Source organism: Oncorhynchus gorbuscha, linkage group LG19 (genome assembly GCF_021184085.1).
Source record: "Oncorhynchus gorbuscha isolate QuinsamMale2020 ecotype Even-year linkage group LG19, OgorEven_v1.0, whole genome shotgun sequence".
In the NCBI taxonomy this organism is placed as follows: domain Eukaryota; kingdom Metazoa; phylum Chordata; class Actinopteri; order Salmoniformes; family Salmonidae; genus Oncorhynchus; species Oncorhynchus gorbuscha.
This window is the reverse complement of record NC_060191.1, coordinates 21,179,505-21,205,649: the sequence shown is the minus strand read 5'-3', so window position 1 is coordinate 21,205,649 and position 26,145 is coordinate 21,179,505. Positions and strand designations below refer to the sequence as shown.

The 26,145-nt window shown below is 45.1% G+C and overlaps 1 protein-coding gene across 1 annotated transcript in view; it reads right to left on the bottom strand.

The window, feature by feature from the left end:
• Positions 1-13,325: 13,325 nt before the first annotated feature.
• The window catches only part of LOC124005117 (inactive phospholipase C-like protein 2), a 60,966-nt gene continuing 48,146 nt past the window's right edge, over positions 13,326-26,145 (bottom strand). The window contains exons 7-9 of the mRNA XM_046314063.1: positions 22,856-22,931; positions 18,316-18,425; positions 13,326-15,493 (exon numbers count right to left, since the gene is read on the bottom strand). Of these exons, the coding sequence (XP_046170019.1) occupies positions 15,287-15,493; positions 18,316-18,425; positions 22,856-22,931 (393 nt within the window). The 3' untranslated portion in view covers positions 13,326-15,286. The remainder of the gene's footprint in view (positions 15,494-18,315; positions 18,426-22,855; positions 22,932-26,145) is intronic.

The window sequence follows — 26,145 nt, the reverse complement described above, 5'->3', positions numbered from 1 at the left end:
TGCTCAATGGGTGACATGTGTAACGGATGTGAAACGGCTAGTTTAGTTAGCGGTGTGCGCTAAATAGCGTTTCAATCGGTTACGTCACTTGCTCTGAGACCTTGAAGTAGTGTTTCCCCTTGCTCTGCAAGGGCCGCGGCTTTTGTGGAGCGATGGGTAACGACGCTTCGTGGGTGACTGTTGTTGATGTGTGCAGAAGGTCCCTGGTTCGCGCCCGGGTATGGGCGAGGGGACGGTTTAAAATTATACTGTTACACATGTCTGGTGAGTATGTAGGCCAGAGAAGAACTGGGACATTTTCAGTTTCCAGGAATTGTGTTTAGATCCTTGCAACATGGGGCTGTGCATTATCATGCTGAAACATGAGGTGATGGCGGCGAATGCATGGCATGACAATGGGCCTCAGGATCTCGTCACGGTATCTCTGCATTCGAATTGCCATCGATAAAATGCTATTGTGTTCGTTGTCTGTAGTTTATGCCGGCCCATACCACAACCCCACAGCCTCCATGGGGCACTCTGTTCACAACATTGACATCAGCAAACCGCTCACTCACATGTCTGCCATCTGCCTGGTACAGTTGAAACCGGGATTAATCTGTGAAGAGGACACTTCTCCAGCATGCCAGTGGCCATCAAAGGTGAGCATTTGCCCACTAAAATTGGTTACAATGTCAAACTGCAGTCAGGTCAAGACCCTGGTGAGGATGACGAGCACGCAGATGAACTTCCCTGAGACAGTTTCTGACAGTTTGTGCAGAAATTCTTTGGTTGTGCAAACCCACAGTTTCATCAGCTATTGGGGTGTCTCTCCTCAGACCATCCCACAGGAGAAGAAGCAGGATGTGGATGTACTGGGTTGGCATGGTTATACATAGTCTACGGTTGTGAAACCAGTTGGTCAAATTCTATAAAACTACATGGGAAGCAGCTTATGGTAGAGAAATGAACATTTCAGTTCTCAGGCAACAGCTCTGGTGGACATTCCTGCAGTCAGCATGCTAATTGCTCGCGCCGTCAAAACATGAGACATCTCTGGCATTGTGTTGTGTGACAGAACTGCACATTTTAGAGTTGCACCTGTGTAATGATAATGCTTTTTAATCAGCTTCTTGATATGCCACAACTACCAAGTGGATGGACTATCTTGGCAAAGGAGAAATGCTCACTGAAAGGGATGTGAACAAATTTGTGCACAAAAGCTTTTTTTTGCGTATGGACATGTCTGGGATCTTTTATTTTAGCTTAAGAAACACGGGACCAACACTTTATATGTTGCATTCATATTTTTTTGTTCAGTATAGATTCAAAATATAATAAAGTGCCAGTGTCAACTCCTTTTGGAAAATCATGAATATCTATGACAATGGAACAACCTCTACTGTACTTCAAATCAGCCCATTCTGTTAAAGCTGTGATAAGTGTTAACAATAGACAGTACCATAGATCTCTGAGGTTTTCCTGGAGTGCCATGATGCCACTCACGCTGATCCCTCCTGGAGGCTTGGGCGGGTGTCAGTGGACGCTGGTACGGTGCACAGATCTGATTGAATGTGACAGGAGATCCCTGAACAAGGCTGAAGTGTCCAGTCACATCTTTGTCCCCATCACACAGACAGATGTGTCGAGTAGATTTAAGTTATGTACTGCATGTCTATACAAGTTAAATCTAATTTAATATGTCACGCACGTCCTACTCAAACTCTCAATGAGGTGACCTGGCAGTACATGACAAAACAGTCTGCGATATGATTTCTGTAACATTGTTCTCACGCCTTTGTGTGGTGTGGATTGACACCATTACATACTGTAGTATGTATTCTCCAGCTTTGTCTTTTCACTATCGCATTGGTCTTTTTCTAATGATAAGGGGAGGATTCCACAGTAAATTGAATTTGAAGTTGTTTCAGTCACACTTTATTTGAATAGCCCCATATTGATGATCTACAGATGGTCACACTAGCAACAAACTATCCGTTGAAAAGCAAATGCTTGCTAAGGTTACGGTTCGGGTTAGGTTTAGAATAGGGGTAAGGGTTCAAGTTAGGGCAAGGGTTAGGCTAAGGGTTAAGTTTAGGGATAGGATAAGGGTTAAGGTTAGGACTAGTGTTCGTGGATAGTTAGTTGAGATGTTGTTGACAGTTATTGAACATCTACTGAACATATACAAACCATCTACTCGGGACTATCCAAATAAAGTGTTACTGTGGTTTCTTTTAACAGACGTTCAAGCTATCTATACTTTGATTGATGTATAATTTGTCCATAATAAGGTTTCACTGCCATTCCGCTCCTAGTTTACTCCTTGCCGTTCATCGTGTCACTTCATCACTTAAATAGCCAATAATCTGTGCAACACAACAACAGTCTATTTAGATCTTCTCTTTCTTCTGGCAAATACTATTTAAACAACCTGGTAAACATGTCTGTCTTAATTCATTATTCTCCTCCCCATCATGATCAAGCCTCTCGATTTAATGAGGCAAATAGATATTTCTGCAGTGATTGTCTCTCTCCCTCAAAGTATTAAGACTATTAAATGGACACATCTGTTTTTAATTAGGAGCTAAAGTCACCTCGACGCTGCCTTCCATTTTAATGTACTTTGAGCAGTGATTCCATCATGCCCCCCCCGACAAACAATGCAGTGTTTCTCTGCGGCTCTCTGTAAACAATGGCCTAAAATTAGATAAATAAGGAAGGATGAAACAATTCTACCGGCATACCAGAGACACTGCAGTGCACAGAAAGGCCTATCCAGGGTTTTGTCCAGCAGTATAATGACATACATTAGATAATTGTCCCATCCTTCTTTATGTAATTCTAGACAATAGCACCTCAGTGCCACAGGCAAAAGTATAGGCTGTTTTGGTTTGGTTCCTGTTGCCAAATCAAATCAAATCAAATGTATTTATACAGCCCTTCGTACATCAGCTGATATCTCAAAGTGCTGTATAGAAACCTAGCCTAAAACCCAAAACAGCAAGCAATGCAGGTGTTGAAGCACGGTGGCTAGGCAAAAATTCCCTAGAAAGGCCAAAACTTAGGAAGAAACCTAGAGAGAAACCAGGCTATGTGGGGTGGCCAGTCCTCTTCTGGCTGTGCCGGGTGGAGATTATAACAGAACATGGCCAAGATGTTCAAATGTTCATAAATGACCAGCATGGTCAAATAATAATAATCACAGGCAGAACAGTTGAAACTGGAGCAGCAGCACGGCCAGGTGGACTGGGGACAGCAAGGAGTCATCATGTCAGGTAGTCCTGAGGCATGGTCCTAGGGCTCAGGTCCTCCGAAAGAGAGAAAGAAAGAAAGAGAGAAAGAGAGAATTAGAGAGAGCATACTTAAATTCACACAGGACACCGGATAGGACAGGAGAAGTACTCCAGATATAACAAACTGACCCTAGCCCCCCGACACATAAACTACTGCAAATCAATGTTGATTTGTCGCATACACAGTTTTGCAGATGTTATCGCAGATGGAGCGGAATGCTTGTGTTTCTAGGTTCTATGTGGCCTAATAGCATCTTTATAGACACAAATATCAATACATTTTGTTTGGTGGCCTTACAAATAATGCCAAAATATCAGTGGTCCTCAAGGTGCATAAGGATCTACTGATCATTTTAGGGAAACGCAGTGCATTGTGGGATGCTGCTTTTGGTTAGTTGAGGAGGGAAGCGGGCAGGTGTGAGACTCCGGGAGGCGGCTCTCAGAGCCAGGTCCCTGTAGAATAACCCATAATTGGAAGCAGAACTGATGAGTATCTTCTGCGTAGGGATGCTGTGGCGCTTGACTTAGCTCCACCTGCCACCTAGTGGAGTAGAGGAGATTTTGTGAGAGAGACTGTTGTAGCTCAGGCTTTTACGTTTTAACCAGTGCATACGGTATATGAAAGCTAGTATCTCAGGTCTTGTGCACTAGATATTAGTCTGGCCATTTTGAGTAACTGAAACCATTTGTTTTTCCTTTTGAAAGGCTTTGTTGGTGAGGTGTTCTTGATTTTTTTTCCGCAGCTGACAATGGTAGACATTGAGAGGCATGTAATTATCTATGTGGAACACATGCTGTGTATTTGTTTGGGGTCTGAGTTCAATGGAACAGGTTAATTATGCATGACATTGTGTCTTGTTAGGTTGGCCAAAGTGGGCTAATAGACAGGCTCAGTCCTGCATACTAGTTATACCCTATAACAGATACAGGTGTGTTGTGAGAATTTGAATTACAAGTTAGCCTGTTGTGTATGCAGGCAGAGAAATAATTTTCCACAGGGCAAATCATGTTTATTTTAGATTATCTTTCACAGAGGAACCCAAATGAGGCTGTGCTGTTCTTTTAGCACCCAAACAATATACAATGACTTATGTGCTCGTTATAGAGGAACAACATGCGAATATATAACCCACACATCTATAACTGACATCCCGGTCAGTATGCAACTGTCCACCTGTATGGATGTCTAAATCGTGTTCATGATATTCCCTTGTGACAAGATGATGTCTGCAGTATCGCCTAAGGCCACTGAAGGTCAGTGTAACACCTCTTATTGAAACGTTCTTAGAGGGATGTGGAGAGCGTTAATTATTACCTTAAACATCACAAGCACATGACAGTGATACCATCGTTTGGGTACTACCAAACATGTTCTAGTTTGGAAAGTACAGCTGTTTTAGTTGTTTGGTTGTGTCCCACATTTTTGTATATTTATTTTGGTAGGCTACTATACACAATGTACAAAACATTTGGAACACCTTCCTAATATCGAGTTGGACCCCTTTTTGCCCTCAGAACAGCCTCGTTCGTCAGGGTATGGACTCTGCAATGTGTCGAAAGCATTCCACTGGGATGCTGGCCCATGTTGATGCAAATACTTCACATAGTTGTGTCAAATTGCATGGATGTCCTTTGGGTGGTGGTCTATTCTTGGTACAGACAGGAAACTGCAGATTGGCAGTTCTAGACAGACTCAAACTGGTGAGCCTGGCACCTACTACCGTACCTCGTTCAAAGGCACGGAAATCTTTCGTCTTGCCAATTCATCCTCTGAATAGCACACAAGTAATCCATGTCTCAATTGTCTCAAGGCTTAAAAATACTTCTTTAACCTGTCACCTTATCTACATTAATTGAAGTGGATTTAACAGGTGACATCAATCAGGAACCGTAGCTTTCACCTTGATTCGCCTGGTCATGGGTGGGTTGTAATGTTAGCCTAATGTGATCTAGGCCTTTTTTCTCAAAATAACTTTGATCCCTCCCCTAAACACCCCGACCCACACTCCTTTTCACATTTGTAAAAGCATTAATGGGTAGGCCACATATGAATTCTATATCCAGTGAATTTCTTTTTGATCACTCAAAAGCTTTCACAAGTCCTTTAAAATGTGTATTTTTGACTCAAGCAAAAACGATGACCTAGAGGAAGAGAATCGCTCATGTCTGAGGATGACACTGTCACAGTTTTCAGTAATGAGTCACTCAGAGATCCAGTCAAGGGGAGATAGTAATGATGTTTATGAAAGAAAGTAGAAAAATTGGTGTGTTTTCAACCCCCACTCTGTCTAGCCTGGAATACCCTGTTTTACTTGAACAATTTAGATTCCAGGCTACATTATAATAAATAATTGATTAGATGTATATAGCACTTTTTTACCAACTCAGGTACTCAAAGTGCTTTACATAGTAAGATAGAAACTCCACCACCAATGTGCAGCAGCCACCTGGGTGATGTACAGCAACCAGCATCTGATCTTCCATCCAGGGAGCGATCAGGACCGACCCTGCTTAGCTTCAGAGGTAAACCAGCAGGTAAACCAGCAGTGGGATGCAGGGTGGTAAATGTGTCCAATAGATCATAAACCAGACAGGAACCAGCTGCTTCAGCAAGCTTATTGGTTCACCCACCATTCTAATCGAGTAAGAGGGAACAAGACGATCGCACACGGTAACTGATACTGTAGGTCATTTCCCTCTGGTTCGATTGAGAACGGAACAACAATGTACCATACAGAAATAAAGTGTTATAACATTTTTATAGCCCTTTATGTTTGTATAATACGTTGTTCTTCCTTTGTGATTAATAAGTGTGGGGAGGATCAGGTGGTCCATCACGTCCCGGTTCAAATCCCGGGATACTGCTTTTGTCCAAGGCAGAAGGATGAATGACTTCACCACACCATCGAACCATTACATCAACTGTTGTCGTGCTATGTCCTGTACGTCTGCATTGTCCTCTGAGAATGTGGAAGTCAAAAACAGAACACAGTTGCAGTTTGTTAGGGAGCAGGGAAAGGAAGCCAGGGCTAACAGCACTGCACCAGCCACCAGCCCACACAGAGGCACGATGTTCATTGGCAAGAACAAGTAGTTATTGTGTCGTGCCATGATAAAACTGAGTTTGTGCAGCAGTGTGACAGTGAAAGGAACGGAAGACCAGTCAACGCTGGGTTCTTTGTCAAGGTTCTGCTAGGTTAGTTACCGAAAGGATGCACAGTATTCCTCCAACACATTTTAGGGTCAAGATGGTAGCTGGGATTCTTGATAGTCTGCCATGGCATCGCCACTTCCCAGGTATCTCAATTGTATGTTGATATGTAAATACTTGACTGTTTTGTGATCCGTGTGCATGGTACACATTGTTCGACATGACGAGACAACTTCATCTGTGAGAGAGTGTGAGAACAGTGGGTGGTCAAGCTAACAAGGAGAGCTGTTCAATGTTATTTTGACAATGCAAAACTTGAAACTCTTGGTGTCTACTTTACAGTTTAAATAGACAACTTGTTAAAGAATGACATAAACAGAACACCCTGCAGACCTGGCTTGCATACATGTGTTCCATTAAGCTTCTCTTGAGATAAGCACACGATTTCTCCTGTATAGCTTATAGTTGAGGGGGAAAACAGGCTATTGTTCACTACATTGTTAGCAGCAGACATTCCCTGGACATGCCAGCCGCTAGCTAAACTGATAAGCAGCTAGCTATCTATACATCTCTTTATGTGGAGGCAGAAAAAGACTGTGTTAGCATTAGCTTTGTAAGTGCTCTATTTATCTGTTTGTGGGCCTTTTTCTCTGAATACTCTTTCTAGTCTTGAGGCTTATGCCCCCGGTCATGATTGCGGTGGTTAGTCTGCAGAGAGGCGCATAGCACTAAGTGCTCTGGATGAGCAACACAGGCTTTCTACAAAGGGGACCGTGGAGCGAGAGCAATCCGCTCTGGGACGTGCAGTTTAGTGACTGGCAGAGCATGAATTATTCAACGTGGGAAGATAGTGTATCTTTCTAATACAGGGCTACAGTTTGTTCAGCTGCCTCTGGTTATTCCTAGAGAACATTGCAAAGACGCCTGACCCATAAATCAGTTATGGATCAAAAGGTCTCTTTTCTCTGTGGGTTAAGAAACATAATTGCTCAGAACAGTGGCAGGGGTAGAATAGGAGTTTGAGTGAGAATTGAAAAGGGATGAATGTGGATCGATGGGAGCAGAGCTGAGAGAAGGTACTGGTTGACCTTAGCGCCATAGCCTTATATCAGACTGCTTCTCCAGCAGTTCAATCCAAGGCATGCCGGCCAGATGCAGCTCCCTAGCATGAGGCCAGGTCCACAGCTAGACTAATGGCCTCCACTGCTTCATCATGAAGACCACAGGGAGACTCGCTTCGCAGGCCAGACCAGCGACCAGAGGATTGCACGTACATGTAGTCTACAGTGGCATGGAAGCACAACTGCATATAAACAAAGCAAATATAACACGAGAGGCTGTCTGTCCTAAAGCAAACATTGGGTAGTTCATTTATTAGCCAACACATCACCCACTAAATATCTAAGTCTAGACCTTTCACAATGTTACAAAGCAGATCCATTCCAAACGTTCAGATTTATTCATGGGGAATGAGTCCTCGCTGGTTGTTGACGTGATCTGCAAGGCCCCGTCTTGTCTGTGGAGCGACTGATACTAACCAGACACTGTTTGTCACGGGCATCCAGAATGGCATTCAAATGGAATCCATTCCCTTCTCTTCTTTGTGCTTGTTCAACAGTAAGGTTTTTATTAGTTTATACACAGGTGGCCTTGAATTCAGTTGGTTATTTAAAAAAACATACATTATACCCAGATTTGAGTCATTGCTATAGATGGTGCAGCTGAACTGTTGCTAGGGACTCTCCTGGAAGAAGCTAGCTAGCTTACAAAGAATAACAACAAAAAATATCTAGTTAACAGAAGAAAGGAAGACAAAATAAGGACAAAAGAAGGACAGAAGAAAAAGGAAAAGAAAGAGGACAACAAAGTGAAACAGTCAGCACTTCTATTGCAACTTCGTATTTCGTCGTCCTAACGTAGTCTACACTGCTATCTGCCCAGCAGCTAGCCAGCTAGCAAACGTCCACCGTCTACCGAATAGCAGCACTGTAGAAACTATTACACTCAACTGAACGACTTGATTAGTGTAGTGTTAGCTAGCTACATAGTTGTCTTTGCTGTCTTCGTATCCAAGATAATTGTGTAGTTTAGAGCGTGTAGTCTTAGAGTGATTATCTTAATTTACCGAGGTTAGCTAGCCAGCTATTTGTCGTCCTTAACGTAGGAGACACTGCTAGCTAGCCAACAGCTAGCCAACGTCTACTGAATAGAACTTCCGCACTCAACAACCCGGTCGCATTCCGCTTCGCTCCACAGGTAGTATCACATTTTTCATTTCATTTCATTACAGCACAACGGTTTGATTTGTTTGATCGTAGCTAGCTACATAGCTAGCTACATAGCCGTCTGTGTATCAAAGATAATTGTGTAGTCTAGAGCGATTTTCTAGGTTAGCTAGCCAGCTATTGTCGTTCTTTTAACGCAACGTAACGTAATCAACACTGCTAGCTAGCCAGCTAGCCCCGAATAGCAGCACTGTAGAAACTACTACACTCAACGGAACGACTTGATTAGTGTAGTGTCAACAACGCAGCCACTGTCAGCTAGCCTACAAAGTCAACAACGCAGCCACTGCCAGCTAGCCTACTTCAGCAGTACTGTATCATTTTTAATAATTTTAGTCAATAAGATTCTTGCTACGTAAGCTTAACTTTCTGAACATTCGAGACGTGTAGTCCACTTGTCATTCCAATCTCCTTGCATTAGCGTAGCCTCTTCTGTAGCCTGTCAACTATGTGTCTGTCTATCCCTGTTCTCTCCTCTCTGCACAGACCATACAAACGCTCCACACCGCGTGGCCGCTGCCACCCTAATCTGGTGGTCCCAGCGCGCACGACCCACGTGGAGTTCCAGGTCTCCGGTAGCCTCTGGAACTGCCGATCTGCAGCCAACAAGGCAGAGTTCATCTCAGCCTATGCCTCCCTCCAGTCCCTCGACTTCTTGGCACTGACAGAAACATGGATCACCACAGATAACACTGCTACTCCTACTGCTCTCTCTTCGTCCGCCCACGTGTTCTCGCACACCCCGAGAGCTTCTGGTCAGCGGGGTGGTGGCATAGGGATCCTTATCTCTCCCATGTGGTCATTCTCTCTTTCTCCCCTTACCCATCTGTCTATCGCCTCCTTTGAATTTCATGCTGTCACAGTTACCAGCCCTTTCAAGCTTAACATCCTTATCATTTATCGCCCTCCAGGTCCCCTCGGAGAGTTCATCAATGAGCTTGATGCCTTGATAAGCTCCTTTCCTGAGGACGGCTCACCTCTCACAGTTCTGGGCGACTTTAACCTCCCCACGTCTACCTTTGACTCATTCCTCTCTGCCTCCTTCTTTCCACTCCTCTCCTCTTTTGACCTCACCCTCTCACCTTCCCCCCTACTCACAAGGCAGGCAATACGCTCGACCTCATCTTTACTAGATGCTGTTCTTCCACTAACCTCATTGCAACTCCCCTCCAAGTCTCCGACCACTACCTTGTATCCTTTTCCCTCTCGCTCTCATCCAACACTTCCCACACTGCCCCTACTCGGATGGTATCGCGCCGTCCCAACCTTCGCTCTCTCTCCCCCGCTACTCTCTCCTCTTCCATCCTATCATCTCTTCCCTCTGCTCAAACCTTCTCCAACCTATCTCCTGATTCTGCCTCCTCAACCCTCCTCTCCTCCCTTTCTGCATCCTTTGACTCTCTATGTCCCCTATCTTCCAGGCCGGCTCGGTCCTCCCCTCCCGCTCCGTGGCTTGACGACTCAATGCGAGCTCACAGAACAGGGCTCCGGAAGGCCGAGCGGAAATGGAGGAAAACTCGCCTCCCTGCGGACCTGGCATCCTTTCACTCCCTCCTCTCTACATTTTCCTCCTCTGTCTCTGCTGCTAAAGCCACTTTCTACCACTCTAAATTCCAAGCATCTGCCTCTAACCCTAGGAAGCTCTTTGCCACATTCTCCTCCCTCCTGAATCCTCCTCCCCCTCCCCCCCTCCTCCCTCTCTGCAGATGACTTCGTCAACCATTTTGAAAAGAAGATCGACGACATCCGATCCTCGTTTGCTAAGTCAAACAACACCGCTGGTTCTGCTCACACTGCCCTACCCTGTGCTCTGACCTCTTTCTCCCCTCTCTCTCCAGATGAAATCTCGCGTCTTGTGACGGCCGGCCGCCCAACAACCTGCCCGCTCGACCCTATCCCCTCCTCTCTTCTCCAGACCATTTCCGGAGACCTTCTCCCTTACCTCACCTCGCTCATCAACTTATCCCTGACCGCTGGCTACGTCCCTTCAGTCTTCAAGAGAGCGAGAGTTGCACCCCTTCTGAAAAAACCTACACTCGATCCCTCCGATGTCAACAACTACAGACCAGTATCCCTTCTTTCTTTTCTCTCCAAAACTCTTGAACGTGCCGTCCTTGGTCAGCTCTCCCGCTATCTCTCTCAGAATGACCTTCTTGATCCAAATCAGTCAGGTTTCAAGACTAGTCATTCAACTGAGACTGCTCTTCTCTGTATCACGGAGGCGCTCCGCACCGCTAAAGCTAACTCTCTCTCTCCTCTGCTCTCATCCTTCTAGACCTATCGGCTGCCTTCGATACTGTGAACCATCAGATCCTCCTCTCCACCCTCTCCGAGTTGGGCATCTCCGGCGCGGCCCACGCTTGGATTGCGTCCTACCTGACAGGTCGCTCCTACCAGGTGGCGTGGCGAGAATCTGTCTCCTCACCACGCGCTCTCACCACTGGTGTCCCCCAGGGCTCTGTTCTAGGCCCTCTCCTATTCTCGCTATACACCAAGTCACTTGGCTCTGTCATAACCTCACATGGTCTCTCCTATCATTGCTATGCAGACGACACACAATTAATCTTCTCCTTTCCCCCTTCTGATGACCAGGTGGCGAATCGCATCTCTGCATGTCTGGCAGACATATCAGTGTGGATGACGGATCACCACCTCAAGCTGAACTTCGGCAAGACGGAGCTGCTCTTCCTCCCGGGGAAGGACTGCCCGTTCCATGATCTCGCCATCACGGTTGACAACTCCATTGTGTCCTCCTCCCAGAGCGCTAAGAACCTTGGCGTGATCCTGGCCAACAAACTGTCGTTCTCAACTAACATCAAGGCGGTGGCCCGTTCCTGTAGGTTCATGCTCTACAACATCCGCAGAGTACGACCCTGCCTCACACAGGAAGCGGCGCAGGTCCTAATCCAGGCACTTGTCATCTCCCGTCTGGATTACTGCAACTCGCTGTTGGCTGGGCTCCCTGCCTGTGCCATTAAACCCCTACAACTCATCCAGAACGCCGCAGCCCGTCTAGTGTTCAACCTTCCCAAGTTCTCTCACGTCACCCCGCTCCTCCGCTCTCTCCACTGGCTTCCAGTTGAAGCTCGCATCCGCTACAAGACCATGGTGCTTGCCTACGGAGCTGTGAGGGGAACGGCACCTCAGTACCTCCAGGCTCTGATCAGGCCCTACACCCAAATAAGGGCACTGCGTTCATCCACCTCTGGCCTGCTCGCCTCCCTACCACTGAGGAAGTACAGTTCCCGCTCAGCTCAGTCAAAACTGTTCGCTGCTCTGGCTCCCCAATGGTGGAACAAACTCCCTCACGACGCCAGGACAGCGGAGTCAATCACCACCTTCCGGAGACACCTGAAACCCCACCTCTTTAAGGAATACCTAGGATAGGATAAAGTAATCCTTCTCACCCCCCCTTAAAATATTTAGATGCACTATTGTAAAGTGGTTGTTCCACTGGATGTCATAAGGTGAATGCACCAATTTGTAAGTCGCTCTGGATAAGAGCGTCTGCTAAATGACTTAAATGTAAATGTAAATGTAACTGAAATGAATCCCAACTCTCATTATGAGGACTATGAATAATTTATAAAAAGTATGACAAAAATACTGTTCAAAAGGTTCATCCTCAACATCACCGGGGGCACACTACATGCCCTCCAAGACATCTACAGCACCCGGTGTCACAGGAAGGCCAAAAAGATCAGCCACCCGAGCCACTGCCTGTTCACCCCACTACTGTCTAGAAGGTGGAGTACAGGTGCATCAAAGCTGGGACAGAGACTGGAAATAGAATCTGTTTCTCTGCCCATTACCATGCCCTGAACCTTAGTCACGGTTCTAAACAGCTACCACCATGTACTCCTGTACACCCTGCAGAGACAGACTGCTGCCCTGTGTACATGGTCATTGAATACTGGTCACTTCAATAATGTTCATACTGTTATACCCACTGTACATACTGTATTGTAGTTGTGGCTTATCTTATATAACATTTTTTATTATTTGTTAAGGATTTTTTTATATTTTTTATTGCAAGGTATTACTGCACATCTACAAGTCAGTGTACGCGACCAATAAACTTTGCTTTGATCTATTCTAAATGCTACTGTGTGGTGCTGTACTCCAGTTTGACTTACTCAGGACTCTTTCTGATTTTCTAAGAACATGTCCCGGGGCCTTTGTCCTGTGATGTGTTGGGGTGCTTGTTTTTCTGTGACGACAAGTGACCACCACAACGCAGCGGTCTATCAGGGAAAAACAAATATAGTGACAAAAAAAGATTGTCTGTGTGTGTGTTTGCATGGGTCATCAGCTGTGCGTGCATGTCTGTGTGTGTGCGTGTGTGTATCTGGGAACATGTGCCAGTCACGTCTGTGGTTCGCTGGATATCCCAAGGCTCTTTCCACTCCTATCAGCACACTGTAAACTAATCTATAGCGATCCTTCAGTTCCTCCAGCAGCTCCATGTGATGGATGGGATATCCAGACCCTGCAGTCTCTGTCTGCAGTCTGCCCTTAAACAGTAATAGGATGAATACAACAGAAAACAGCACACTGTAGAATGTTAATGAATGTTCATACGGTCGGTCATTGAATCGGACACCAGACACCATAAACGATTTGACATACTTTATTCTGAAGGTTTTGGGAATTAACAGATAAGAGCAAAACCGGTATTCAGTTCAACCATCTGTAAAAATGGTTAACAACAGTTATAGATACAACTGTCACGACACTGAAGTTCATGAATGACTTTTTGTCCCAGTGTGGGTCCAGTTAAAACACTGGTGGTGAGATCCAGAGGTAGTGGTGGGTGGCTAAAGTTGACTAGGAGCAACACTGTTTCAGCACTGTAGAGAGAATGAACAGGGGGACAAATACAAAACTCGAAGCAACTAGTGGGGAAAAGCAGGTTAAGATGGATGTGAGGAAGAGCGTCTCTTTCCTCACCATCCATCCCCTTTGTTGACTGATTTGTAGCAATGAGGCACAGTCGTACATGAAAACGTATTCATGAATAGGGTGCTAGTTTGTTACCAGGACTGGTTGAGAAGCTATTATTACTTTGTACATCCCACTCAACCCTCTCACATGGAATGGTGAAATGACACCAAAACATAGGCCTAATGCGTTTCTCTCTCCATGGTTCCTTCCCAAAGCAGTTGCTAGATGTGCTTGAGACTCGACTGCCACCCTTTGGACCACACACTGAGGTTTAAAGTCTCTATCCGTCACTCGGTCTCGACAAAGGAACAGTGGGAAAGTGTCAAGGACACCTCCATTTCACATCTGCACAGACAAATAAAATAGTTATTTTTCATGGACGAGCCATTTCCTTTACAAAATAAATCTTATTTCTCAAGAATACAATAATAAAATGAAGCACGTTGGGAAAAAAGTAACAGAACTCCATATATACACATACTATTTTGGCAGACAAAAATATGAACAAGTTCATTATTGTAAACAGCGCTCTCCTCCCTTTTCTTCTCGCCATTGTTCCTCTTCCTGTTTCCTATTACATTCACAGCTCTAGTTTCTGGTTGGTCAGAAACCCGTAAATTGTGCTTAAGAAATCCTTGAACCGTTCAGAGCGGCTCTCCTAAGGTCAGACCCTGGGGTCTGCCTGTAAATAAGTGCACTGTCTCTACAGTAGGTCACTGCTTTAAGATTGTCCCGTGGCTGCAAGTTCACGTGGCCCTCCTAGTTGACCCGCAACATCTTGCTGTTGGACGTTGAGGTGGGCAGGAAGGGTTAAGGGCTTTTTGTGTGGTACCGGGTTAAGCAAAGGGAGGTTTGAGTGGGACTGGGGTGGGAATGGAATGGTTGTATACGGCACTGGAATAAGAATAGTTGTGTGGCAACGGCACTAGAACAGGTATACTGTAGTCAGGTTTGTGTGGGACTGCGGTAAGGAGATTTATGTATGCCACTAGGGTAGGGAAAGGTGCTTGGGGGTATGAGTTCCACTAGGGTAGGGCAAGGTGCTTGGGGGTATGAGTGCCACTAGGGTAGGGAAAGGTGCTTGGAGGTATGAGTGCCACTAGGGTAGGGCAAGATGCTTGGGGGTATGAGTTCCACTAGGGTAGGGCAAGGTGCTTGGGGGTATGAGTGCCACTAGGGTAGGGAAAGGTGCTTGGTGGTATGAGTGCCACTAGGGTAGGGAAAGGTGCTTGGTGGTATGAGTGCCACTAGGGTAGGGAAAGGTGCTTGGGGGTATGAGTTCCACTAGGGTAGGGAAAGGTGCTTTGGGGTATGAGTGCCACTAGGGTAGGGAAAGGTGCTTGGGGGTATGAGTGCCACTAGGGTAGGGAAAGGTGCTTGGGGGTATGAGTGCCACTAGGGTAGGGAAAGGTGCTTGGGGGTATGAGTGCCACTAGGGTAGGGAAAGGTGCTTGGGGGTATGAGTGCCACTAGGGTAGGGAAAGGTGCTTGGGGGTATGAGTGCCACTAGGGTAGGGAAAGGTGCTTGGAGGTATGAGTGCCACTAGGGTAGGGAAAGGTGCTTGGGGGTATGAGTGCCACTAGGGTAGGGCAAGGGGCTTGAAGGTATGAAGGGTTTAGGGCGTAAGCCTTCAGTTGTCCTCCTCAGAGAGCTCGTCCTCCCCCGTGGCTTTCTCGGGGATGGCGTCCAGGCTGCGTGGTCGGGTCCTGGACTCGGAGCCTGCCGTGCTCCCTGATGGCCCGTCCTTACTGAGTTTACAGGTGAGGGCGGCGTAGTGGATCTGCTTCAGGTTCTCCTGGACTTCACTCTTTGCGTGCTTCAGCAGGTCCGCCTGGCCCTGGAGGGAAGGCAGGGACATGACAGGAATGGCAATATACAGACAATGGAGCATGTATCAACAAATTGAATCTCCAGTTTAAACAGAAAGACAAAGGGTATAACCAATAATACTTTAAAAAGGTCACGAATCGAAAGAGTAGTGTGGTACTAACTGTTTAATCTTCGTTGTATGCGGTCAGACATTGGAGTCCTACACCTCCCCAATACCCACGGAGCGTAACCGCTGCTTCTGTGTATAATGAATTATGCAGCGTAGCCAAACACTCACCAGGCACCAACTCAATTTCCCGGGGACCATGTATAAATGATGAGCCCAAACGCTCATGAGGTGAGCATGCAATTAACGCATGCAAATATCACAAATAAATATGCGGAAGGTCATTCCTGGATAATTAGCACTTGCATTGACACAGGGATTAAATGAACGGCATGAAGACCAATACATCAGACTGAGTGTGTAACAATCTAACTAGCTCAGACATAGGCTCTTACTCCACCGCGCTGCAGCTGAAAAACAAATGGCAATATAAACCTTATGTCCCTTCTGTAAACAAACTGTTTTCCTCATTTAGTGAAGCTCAACTGCACTGTGGAATCAGAATCTCTGAAGTGTTTGCTCGGAAGTTGTTTCTTGAATTTAAATTCACTACCTATGCCTGCCCTCAATAAAACCAAACATTAAGTTAAACCTCTTACATGTAACTAAACGCAATCGAAAATGTAATCTACGTAATCCCAAAAGGTAATTATTTATCATGAGATAAACAATAACTAGTAGTGCTGCATACTCCAAGATTAAACTCTCACCTTTCTGTTAAAAATAGTTATACATTGCAAAGGTGTAGTCACTTTTGAGGACACAAGCTCAAGTACACAGATCATATTTTATGATTATTTCCTATTCAACAAAACTGTATGAAATCTGTATGAAAAATCAAAACTATTAAGAGTTCACCTTCCTTATAACTGTAAAATACATATTGGTATATTACGTGTTAGAGAAAATGTGCCTGTTTTCTAAAGGTCTCTCCTGATCAAAACGTCTGCCCCCATCACTGTGAACGTCTCACAGAGTTCTAGCTTGGCTTCCTGAACTGGTTAGGAACTCGCCTTTCATCTCATTTTACTATTGTCCATCTATGACAAAGTATGTTTTGTCAATCTATTAATTATTTTAGAAATATCACATTTCCATAAGTAATCAGACCCTTTACTCAGTACTTTGTTGAAGTACCTTTGGCAGCAATTACAGCCTCGAGTCTCCTTGGTATGACGCTACAAGCTTGGCACACCTGTATTTGGGGAGTTTCTCCCATTCTTCTCTGCAGATCCTCTTAAGCTCTGTCAGGTTGGATGGGAAGCTTTGATCCACAGCTACTTTCAGGTCTCTCCATAGATGTTAGATCGGCTTCATGTCCGGGCTCTGGCTGGGCTACTCAAGGACATTCAGAGACTTGTCCCGAAGCCACTCTTGCAGTGTCTTGGCTGTGAGCTTAGGGTCGTTGTCCTGTTGGAAGGTGAACCTTTGCCCCAGTCTGAGTGCTCTGGAGCAGGTTTTCATCAAGGATCACTGTACTTTGCTCCGTTCATCTTTGCATCGATCCTGACTAGTCTCCCAGTCCGTCGCTGACGGACACCCCCACAGCATTATGCTGCCACCACCATGCTTCACCGTAGGGATGGTGCCAAGTTTCCTTCAGACGTGATCCTTTGCATTCAAGCCAAAGAGTTCAATCTTGGTTTCATCAGACCAGAGAATCTTGTTTCTCATGGTCCGAGAGTTGTTAAGGGCCTTTTGGCAAACGAGCTGTCATGTGCCTTTTATTGAGGAGTGGCTTCTGTCTGGCCACTCTACCATAAAGGCCTGATTGGTGGAGTGCTGCAGAGATGGTTATCCTTCTGGAAGGTTCTCCCATCTCCCCAGACAAACTCTAGAGCTCTGTCAGAGTGACCATTGGGTTCTGACCAAGGCCCTTCTTCCCTGAATGCTCAGTTGGCCGGGCGGCCAGCTCTAATAGTCATGGTGGTTCCAAACTAATTCCATTTAAAAACGAGGGAAGCTACTGTGTTCTTGGGGACCTTCAATGCTGCAGAAATGTTTTGGTACCCTTCCCCAGATCTGTGCCTCGACACAATCCGGTCTTGGAGCTCTACGGACAATTCCTTCGACCTCATAGCTTGGTTTTTGCTCTGACATGCACTGTCAACTGTGGGACCTTATATAGACAGGTGTGCTTTTCTAAATCATGTCCAATCAATTGAATTTACCACAGGTGGAATCCAAATCAAGGAGTAGAAACATCTCAAGGATGATCAATGGAAACAGGATGCACCCGAGCTCAATTTTGGGTCTCATATCGAAGGGTCTGAATACTTAGGAAAATAACGGTTTCCGTTTTTTATAAATTTGCAAACATTTCTAAAAACGTGTTTTTTGTTTTGTCATTATGGGGTATTGTGTGTAGATTGCTGACGATTGTGAAAAAAGTCAAGGGGTCTGAATTCTTTCCGAGGGCACTTTAGGCTTCAGACAGGAGTTGACAGAGAGTCGGAAGAGCAAATTAATGGTAGGAGGGACATCCCTGCTGCAAAAGGTGTCAGATGTCATATCCTGCTTCATACAGGCAGATGAGATACTCCTGTGTCTGAGAATCAGGGCTACCTCTTAATGCAAACCATTTTGATCTACGGTGTCCACAGATCGATTTATACGCAATGGTTTTAAACGGTAGCTAAAATAGATTAAACAAAAGCTAAAAACTGTCACACAAAAAAGATTGCAAAAACAAATGACTCAAACTAGGTGGTCATTATCCTTACCTTGAGGATGGTTATGTTCCAGGTGAAGCTCTCCACAGCCTTGGCCAGCTTCCTGCCCTTCAGGCCCTCCTTCACCGCCATGTCATGGAGGTTCTCATGGAACTCCATCGCTGGGGAGAGAGGGGTCAGGGGACACATGAGTTTTACACTGTATTCACACACATTTGTCCCAGAGGCTAGCATTGACGTACAATGTTCAATGCATTTATATGCTAGGTTTGCATGAAATGCCAATTGGGGTTAGGCAAGTGTCAGCACTATTGGGGAAAAACCCTAAGTTATAAAGCCTCCACACATTTGGTTTCATTCTTGACATGTGAGACAATGATAAAACACCAACACACATTAGATGATCATACGTTAAGTATTCAACCGTCTGTCTCTCAGTGTGCACACAGTACTAGAACTACCTGGTACAGTTTCTGTTTTCATTGTCTATAGAAATTACACTAGTCTGAAAACAGCTGCCCAGCAGACAGCATGGGGACGGAAGCAAGGCTGGTGAGGTCAAGATGGAGTGAGAGACATCTTCTCTTGAGAGTGTGAGATAAAGAGAGAGCAAGACTAGTATGGGCAGGGCAGACAGACATGACATCCCCTCACTGTGGATTAGCATCAAGGCACTGAGCAGAGGAGGGACTTGTCTCCCGAGGAGCTCCGTTCCTCCTCTCCTTCCCCTCTTTCCTCCTCTCTCTCTGACGGAGTGCTTCTCTCCGTTAGGATACACAGACGAACATTGCTGGGTGTTTGATTTGAGTCAGGTTGCAGTGGAGTCCACAACATCAGGGCAACAGCTGAGGGTCTGGCCGTTAAGGTGCTCAGGATACTACTAATAGCTTCACCAGACTCAGCTGATGGCGCACACACACACAAGCTGAAACGGTCGGACTGAGCATGCTCAGATCTATCGCGGCGCTCTATCAGCTCTGGGTCGGTTCCCAGCCCTGTTGGTGTTGTTTCCATGGCAACACCAAATACCGTACATGTGAGATATATACGGTGGGGTGGGTTGGATGTTGATGATGATTCTGAGGAGGTCTGTGATATTGGCACTTCAGCAGTTAGCACATACCTAACCTAGATGAAGAGTCGAGACTGAGAAAACGGCCAAAGGAATGTTCACAAATTAGGCCCTGGCTGAGGCTAATATTGTATTCTTTTACAGAGAATGGTTAAAGCATAGACTTAAAAAAATAAAATAATTGGACCATACACTGTGCTAATAATCTGTTACTCCCAGCCTTTATGATTTTGTTCACTGCGAAACATCGTAATGATTATCCCCTTTCCTGAGGTGTTGTGCTGCTGCAACTACAGTCACTGCTGTTGTACTCATGAACCATGACTGTGCTGGACACACACACACACACGCACACACACAACCAACTCTCAGCAGGGGTTGCTTAGCAACGCAGTGTAGAGTTGGGGGTGTGTGGCGGGGGACTAATTCTGTCATTCTGAGCAAGCCCTTTCAAACGCAATTCTCGGCAAGCTTATGCTCGCTGACAGAGACTGTACGGAGCCACCAAAGGTTCTCAGTCACCTTTGACAGTCCATAACCGAGCGGCAGGTAGGAAAGGGGCTTGCCGTGGCCAATGACAATACATCAGGGATTAGCTTCTTTAGATGGTGTAATCTTCTCCCTCGTATACCTGGAGCTCAATAACTGTCAGTACAATGAACTTGGACCACAGTGCCCAGTCAGAGGATATATTCATGAAACCGATTCCCCAACCTGTATTGTTGCCGAGGCTAAATGTTGGTATCAAACGGTGGCATGCGTGTACAGATATGTTATGATCTGCCTGTTTACTAGCTTTATTAACAATGGATTGAATCGCAAAAGCAACACATTGATGAATTGTCCCCAAACCTCCTGAACAGATGATGCATTTGACCCTGTAGAATATCACCTACTGTATTTAAATGGCCACAGGTCATTACTGTAATGGGGCTTTTCCATTCATCTTATGTTCCACATTTTCTCTTTAGCTTGTTTTCTAGGCAGCTTGTAAAAGTTAACCGAGGTGGGATCTGTTATAAGCATTACTCTGTCCAGACTAGGTGTCTTTTGGGGTTCAGCTATTGAGTTGTCCCAGATGTTATTTGGTACCTGTGTGAGTGTCAAGTATTGCATTTGATCTGTGCGCTTCAGACAGTAAGTAGTGAGCTTTGTTCATCGTTACCCAGGGGGTCTTTTGAGGCGAGTTGTTCTCTCTGAGTGGTTATGATGGATTACACAGAACTCCAGTAGCTGTTGCTGGAATGTTCTGCTCACTGTCCGGAGGGAATACAGTTTGTATTGACCCATTTTCCACTCGCACTCACAGCTGACAACACGTATCGATGAAATTATAACGTGATTTTCTCGTTGCTTAGTTTACCATGTGCTGTGTCCTATTTTGCAAAATGTTGGTGGTTGAATCCAGCCCAGTAGATTTGATATGATGCCTGGCAGTGACCAAAAGCCTTGGGCGGCCAATGTGGAAATCCATGTTTAACCTGTTAAGTAGTCATGTGTGCCCATATTAAATAATAAAACAATACAAATTCATGAAAGATTTCCTACCTTCACTAGCCTATCGTTTTGGCTTAACTGAGTGGCCTAGTTACCTACAATTTGAAAGAATTTCTGTATTTGAGGACTCACATGTTAGAGTGAAACGGTGCTGAAGGCAAAAATAAAAAGTTGGTGCTATGCTGTTTGTTCTGATACACAACTGAAAAACAAACTTAAAAAATGTTCAATGCACTTGATATACTCCTCAAAGAACACACACCTTACCCGAGTTCGAAATGATGTCAGTGCTTATAACTGTAACATAATAAATTGCTGCATTTGTGAATTGAGTACTTGTATTCGAGTAATTAGTAAACAAAGGCAAACTTTAAATCGAGTACTGTGTACGTGTGCCCATCCCTAGTTACTTTCAGGTTCATTTTCATAGACGTTTCAAAGATTAGAGGAAAATAACCATACATTGACAAAGTGTGATGGGTTCATATCAACTTGAAGAGGAATGCTTTCAGACTATGGACACAATATACTGTAATACTATAGATCTAACGAGCACCAAAAGTGAGCACAATTCCGTATCTCCCTTCTGCCCAGAGTAAGAGATGTTTTTGTTGTCTCTTTCAGCACCGTTCCTTCAGGCAGTTCACACCTTAACTCTCAGACTACCAATGTCTCGGGCAGCAGCTTGAAGGCAGGTCCTATTGGTGTTGTGATGAATACTAAGAAGAGGAGATGACGGCGAGAAGCCATTGATTTGCGACACACACCTCAGTTAAAGAAGACACTTCTCCACCCCCTTGATGAGCCAAGACAACAGACTATGAATATTTTATATGTCATCCATCTGGAAACCAATAAATCCCAGCCCCCGGAACGATGGCCTGTTTTTCCTCACTCGGCGCTCCAAGCAAGCTACTCCATGAGAAATGAAACATAAACAAATCTTAGATGGGAAACGTTGCTGAAATGCACTGCATTAGATGAAAGACACAGACGTCTAAATGATCCTGTCATTGAATATGATTTTATTTGTACTGTAGTAAATCTACAGGTCAATTTTATGCTGCTTTTAAAGCACACAATTTAGTTTTGCAGAGTTTGCACCGTTAGAGGTCTTTCCACCTTGTCGAGTTCCCCTCATAATGGGGGGGGGGGGGTGAACATTCTGAAAGCTTCTCAAGCCAAGACTCTCCCACCTTGGAGCGAGTAGTGGAGGATGGGATCTCTGCCAGCGTGTTCCATTGATGAGCTGCCAATCACCCTATCAAGGCTCCAAGATCCTTCCGATCCCCCACGCCCCAGAGCAGAATGGATTAACACTGCCCCTGTTCAAGTCAAGTCATTATGCAGGGCCAGAAGGCTATTCTCACAGAGACTCTCACCAGAGGAGCGGGATAAACAGCGCTTAGCGCACAGATATAATAAAATTGCAAGCTGCAATATTCATATCAAAGTGCAAACGCAGAACTCTAACAATGAGATCAATTATTTTCCAATCAATTGCTCAGACAAATAAAACAACTCTTTTTTTATCCATTCTGGTAAATTATTCCCTTTCAATTGTTATTAGATGGGCTTGATCTCATTCTGCACGTCTTGTAGCGGTGCGGTTCCTGGTGGAAACCAGGCATAAAGAGACCGCAGCCGCCTGCCAGTCTTTGATGTTGTTCTGTTCAGAACCTGGGTGTTTAACACCTCAGCTGCAACCCTCCTAATTAGAGGAGCAGCGAGGCCCGACGCCGTGAGAATCATCAAAAACCAGGCAGAACCAAAGCAGTGTTTCAAAGCAGCCGGGTCACAGAAATGAGCATGAATCAAATGTTAATAACTTATGTAACAGGGCCGGCATAATCAGTCCATCTTTTTTGTTAGCTGCTGCTCTCTATGGCAGACTTCAGATGGGGGGGGGGGTGATTGTATATGAAAGGAAGTAGGGAAGATCTGAGGGACAGTGGATCTTTGCAGAGAAATGGGCTTTTCATGCTAAACATCGCTCTTTAGTCATCGCTTTCCCTCTCTTACCTGCTTTCTGGGTTAGTAGTATTCGGTCGTAGGCTCCCTCGGAGTTCTCCAGCAGAGTCTTGCTGGTCTGGATCATCTGTCAGGAGAGGAGAAAGCAGACAGTCCAGTTGAACCTCTTACTCCCTTTACAGCAGCCTGGCAACCTGCGGTAGTGAGCCATCTTCAGTTTTGGGGGGGGGGGGGTTTGCGGAGTATGTATCCAGTGCAAGGGAGAAAGAAGCTTTGGCCCTTATTCCAGAGATAGAAGGGCCAAGCAGCGGGAGTTGTGTTGAGGTACAGTAAAAAACAGAGGGAGGAGAGTGTATCCGAGTATGTTATTGAAATTTGCAAGACAACTAGGGTATTACAGTAATTGCATGTTATAATATGACGCTCCAGTCCTGTTTCAGAGTTGGTCTGAAAACATGTGATTTCAAGAGTAGGTCATTATTGTTTATTACAGCAATCTGTTGTAGAGAGGATAGGCCTTGTTCAGAGGCGTAACACAGCCTTATCTGTGGCATTACAGCTGGGTAGCGGACCTCTAAATTTAGCTCCCTGCCTTAATTGAGTGCACACACTTCTGACCTCCATGACTGTGTTAAAATTGTCATGGTGGCTCTGATCACAGAGGCCCATTTGCACTTCTAATGCCTGACCAAAAAAATAAAACACCCCAAAATACATCCCTGGTACATCGGGGGTATTTCGGGAGGTTAATGATGCGTGTGTTTACTGTCATGGATCCGGGTAAATACCCACTGCGTGACCCAGAAGCCGTACACACGGATATGACCATCTGGATCTTTCTCCCTTATTACCGTCTCTCGGAGTGCAATTAATACGATCATCTGAAGGAAATGATGTATCATCTAAAATTAGAATAGGTTTCTTAATGCGATTCTGGGGCGAGATGACACAGTTACAGCAGCCTTCCGTTTCAATTAGTGGTACGGGTGTTGGGCTTTATATTCGCTGCTCTGGCGTAATTGACTTCTACATTCCCTCAGTGACTTAAGAGCACTGCAAGGTCACATAATAAAAGGCAGACAGTCTTGTTCCATTGCCAAGGCAGACCGGGCGGGAGCTTGGGGTGGGGAGCGTGGGCAGCTGTTTCAGCAGAGCTCCAGTTGCCAAGTCAATCTCTGACGGTCGGCCGGCGACCCAACAACATGCCCCCGAGATCGATCCCCGTTGCTGTGCCAGATTTCCAGCCAGAGAGTACCTATTTAGGAGCATTGAGAGCGATGTGACAGGCGCTAAGGGGATCGGCAGCACTGTGACTGTGTGTCTGTGACAGCTTGTCCACGGTGGACTGCTGGGCTGGGCGTTACACTTCAGGCAGTGAAAATGGAGATGGTTTCAAACAGTGACTCCAGCCCTCTACACCCAAATGGGGATATTAGGAAAAAAAGCGAATTAGAACATGTTCTTTGGTGATACATCAATTTGAAAATTAGGAGTGATTTACAAAATTATTTGAAAGCCCTGACAATGAACAATATGGCCTATATATTTATTGAGGTGGGCATCAAACCTAGTTTTATGAGGGCAACCCAGCGCATTCCTACAGTCTGTGATGAGTGTAACACGTCGTGACGAAGCTGAGGGAGGCGTGCGGGGTGTGTGAGGGAGGAGGGGGGGGCTGTTTGTAACAGTCCACAGCTGCAGTAACAGGGCTGGAGGCTGTCAGGCACACTGATTACTTTACTAATGGGTGAAGAAATTATAGCCTTGGGTGACAGACACAGCAACATGGGGAGGTATTTATAGTGGATTGAGAGGTAAGTGGCTGAACTCAACGCTGGCTTTGCTCACTAATGACTAGCTATGGTGAAGTGTATTTAGTGGTGCTACTGGGAGTGTTTTACAAGGCTTCAAAATGGCAATAGTTATCATTAACAAACTAGTACTTTGTGACACATTGGTACTTCCCTACATTGTTTCTAGAAAAATCGACACAATACATTTACACAATACAATACATTTACAGAGGAGAACTGTGATGATACTGGAAGAGTCCACATGTTCTTTTCCTCTGCAAACAAAACAAGTAATGATTAGAAAAACCAGACAACCCCATAGTAGAATAGTGTATATCTATTTACCTAGTCGGCTTGATGTTGTGTTTCCTATGAGAGAAATGTTCCTCTCAAAGTGCATTCAAGTTATGACTGCCATAGGGAGGGAAACCTGCAACCTGACAAGCAGTCAATGCACAACAATTCTTCATTCAATTGCGGGGGAAAATGGCATTTGTTAAAAAGAGGTGGATCCTGGCTTTCCATTCATACTTATTTATTTCTCAACTCCTAAATATTCTGAATTGCACCATTTTAAACGCACAGCTTTTAGCAGCGTCATGGTTGAGCACGATACCGCTCAGCAATTCACCTCGAGTGCACAGGGAGAGTGGACCAAAACGTAACACGGGTCAATTGTAGGGTAACTTGGAGTGACTTCAATTGTGATGAGACAGATTACATACAGTTGAAGTCAGAAGTTTACATACACTTATGTTGGAGTCATTAAAACTCATTTTTCAACCACTCCACAAATTTCTTGTTAACAAACTATAGTTTTGGCAAGTCGGTTAGGACATCTACTTTGTGCATGACAAGTCATTTTTACAACAAATGTTTACAGACAGATTATTTCACTTATAATTCACTGTATCACAAATCCAGTGGGTCAGAAGTTTACATACACTAAGTTGACTTTGCCTTTAAACAGCTTGGAAAATTCCAGAAAATTATGTCATGGCTTTAGAAGCGTCTGGTAGGCTAATTGATATCATTTGAGTCAATTGGAGGTGTACCTGTGGATGTATTTCAAGGCCTACCTTCAAACTCAGTGCCTCTTTGCTTGATCATGGGAAAATCTAAATAAATCAGCCAAGACCTCAGAAAAAGAATTGTAGACCTCCACAAGTTTGGTTCATCCTTGGGAGCAATTTCCAAACGCCTGAAGGTACCACGTTCATCTGTACAAATAATAGAAAGCAAGTATAAGCACAATGGGACCACGCAGCTGTCATACCACTCAGGAAGGAGATGCGTTCTGTGGTGAGAAAATAACGCACTTTAGTGCGAAAAGCGCAAATCAATCCCAGAAGAACAGCAAAGGACCTTGTGAAGATGCTGGAGGAAACAGGTACAAACGTATCTATATCCACAGTAAAAAACGAGTCCTATGCCGACAACCTGAAAGGCCGCTCAGTAAGGAAGAAGCCACTGCTCCAAAACCGCTATAAAAAAGCCAGACTACGGTTTGCAACTGCACATGGGGACAAAGATCGTACTTTTTGGAGA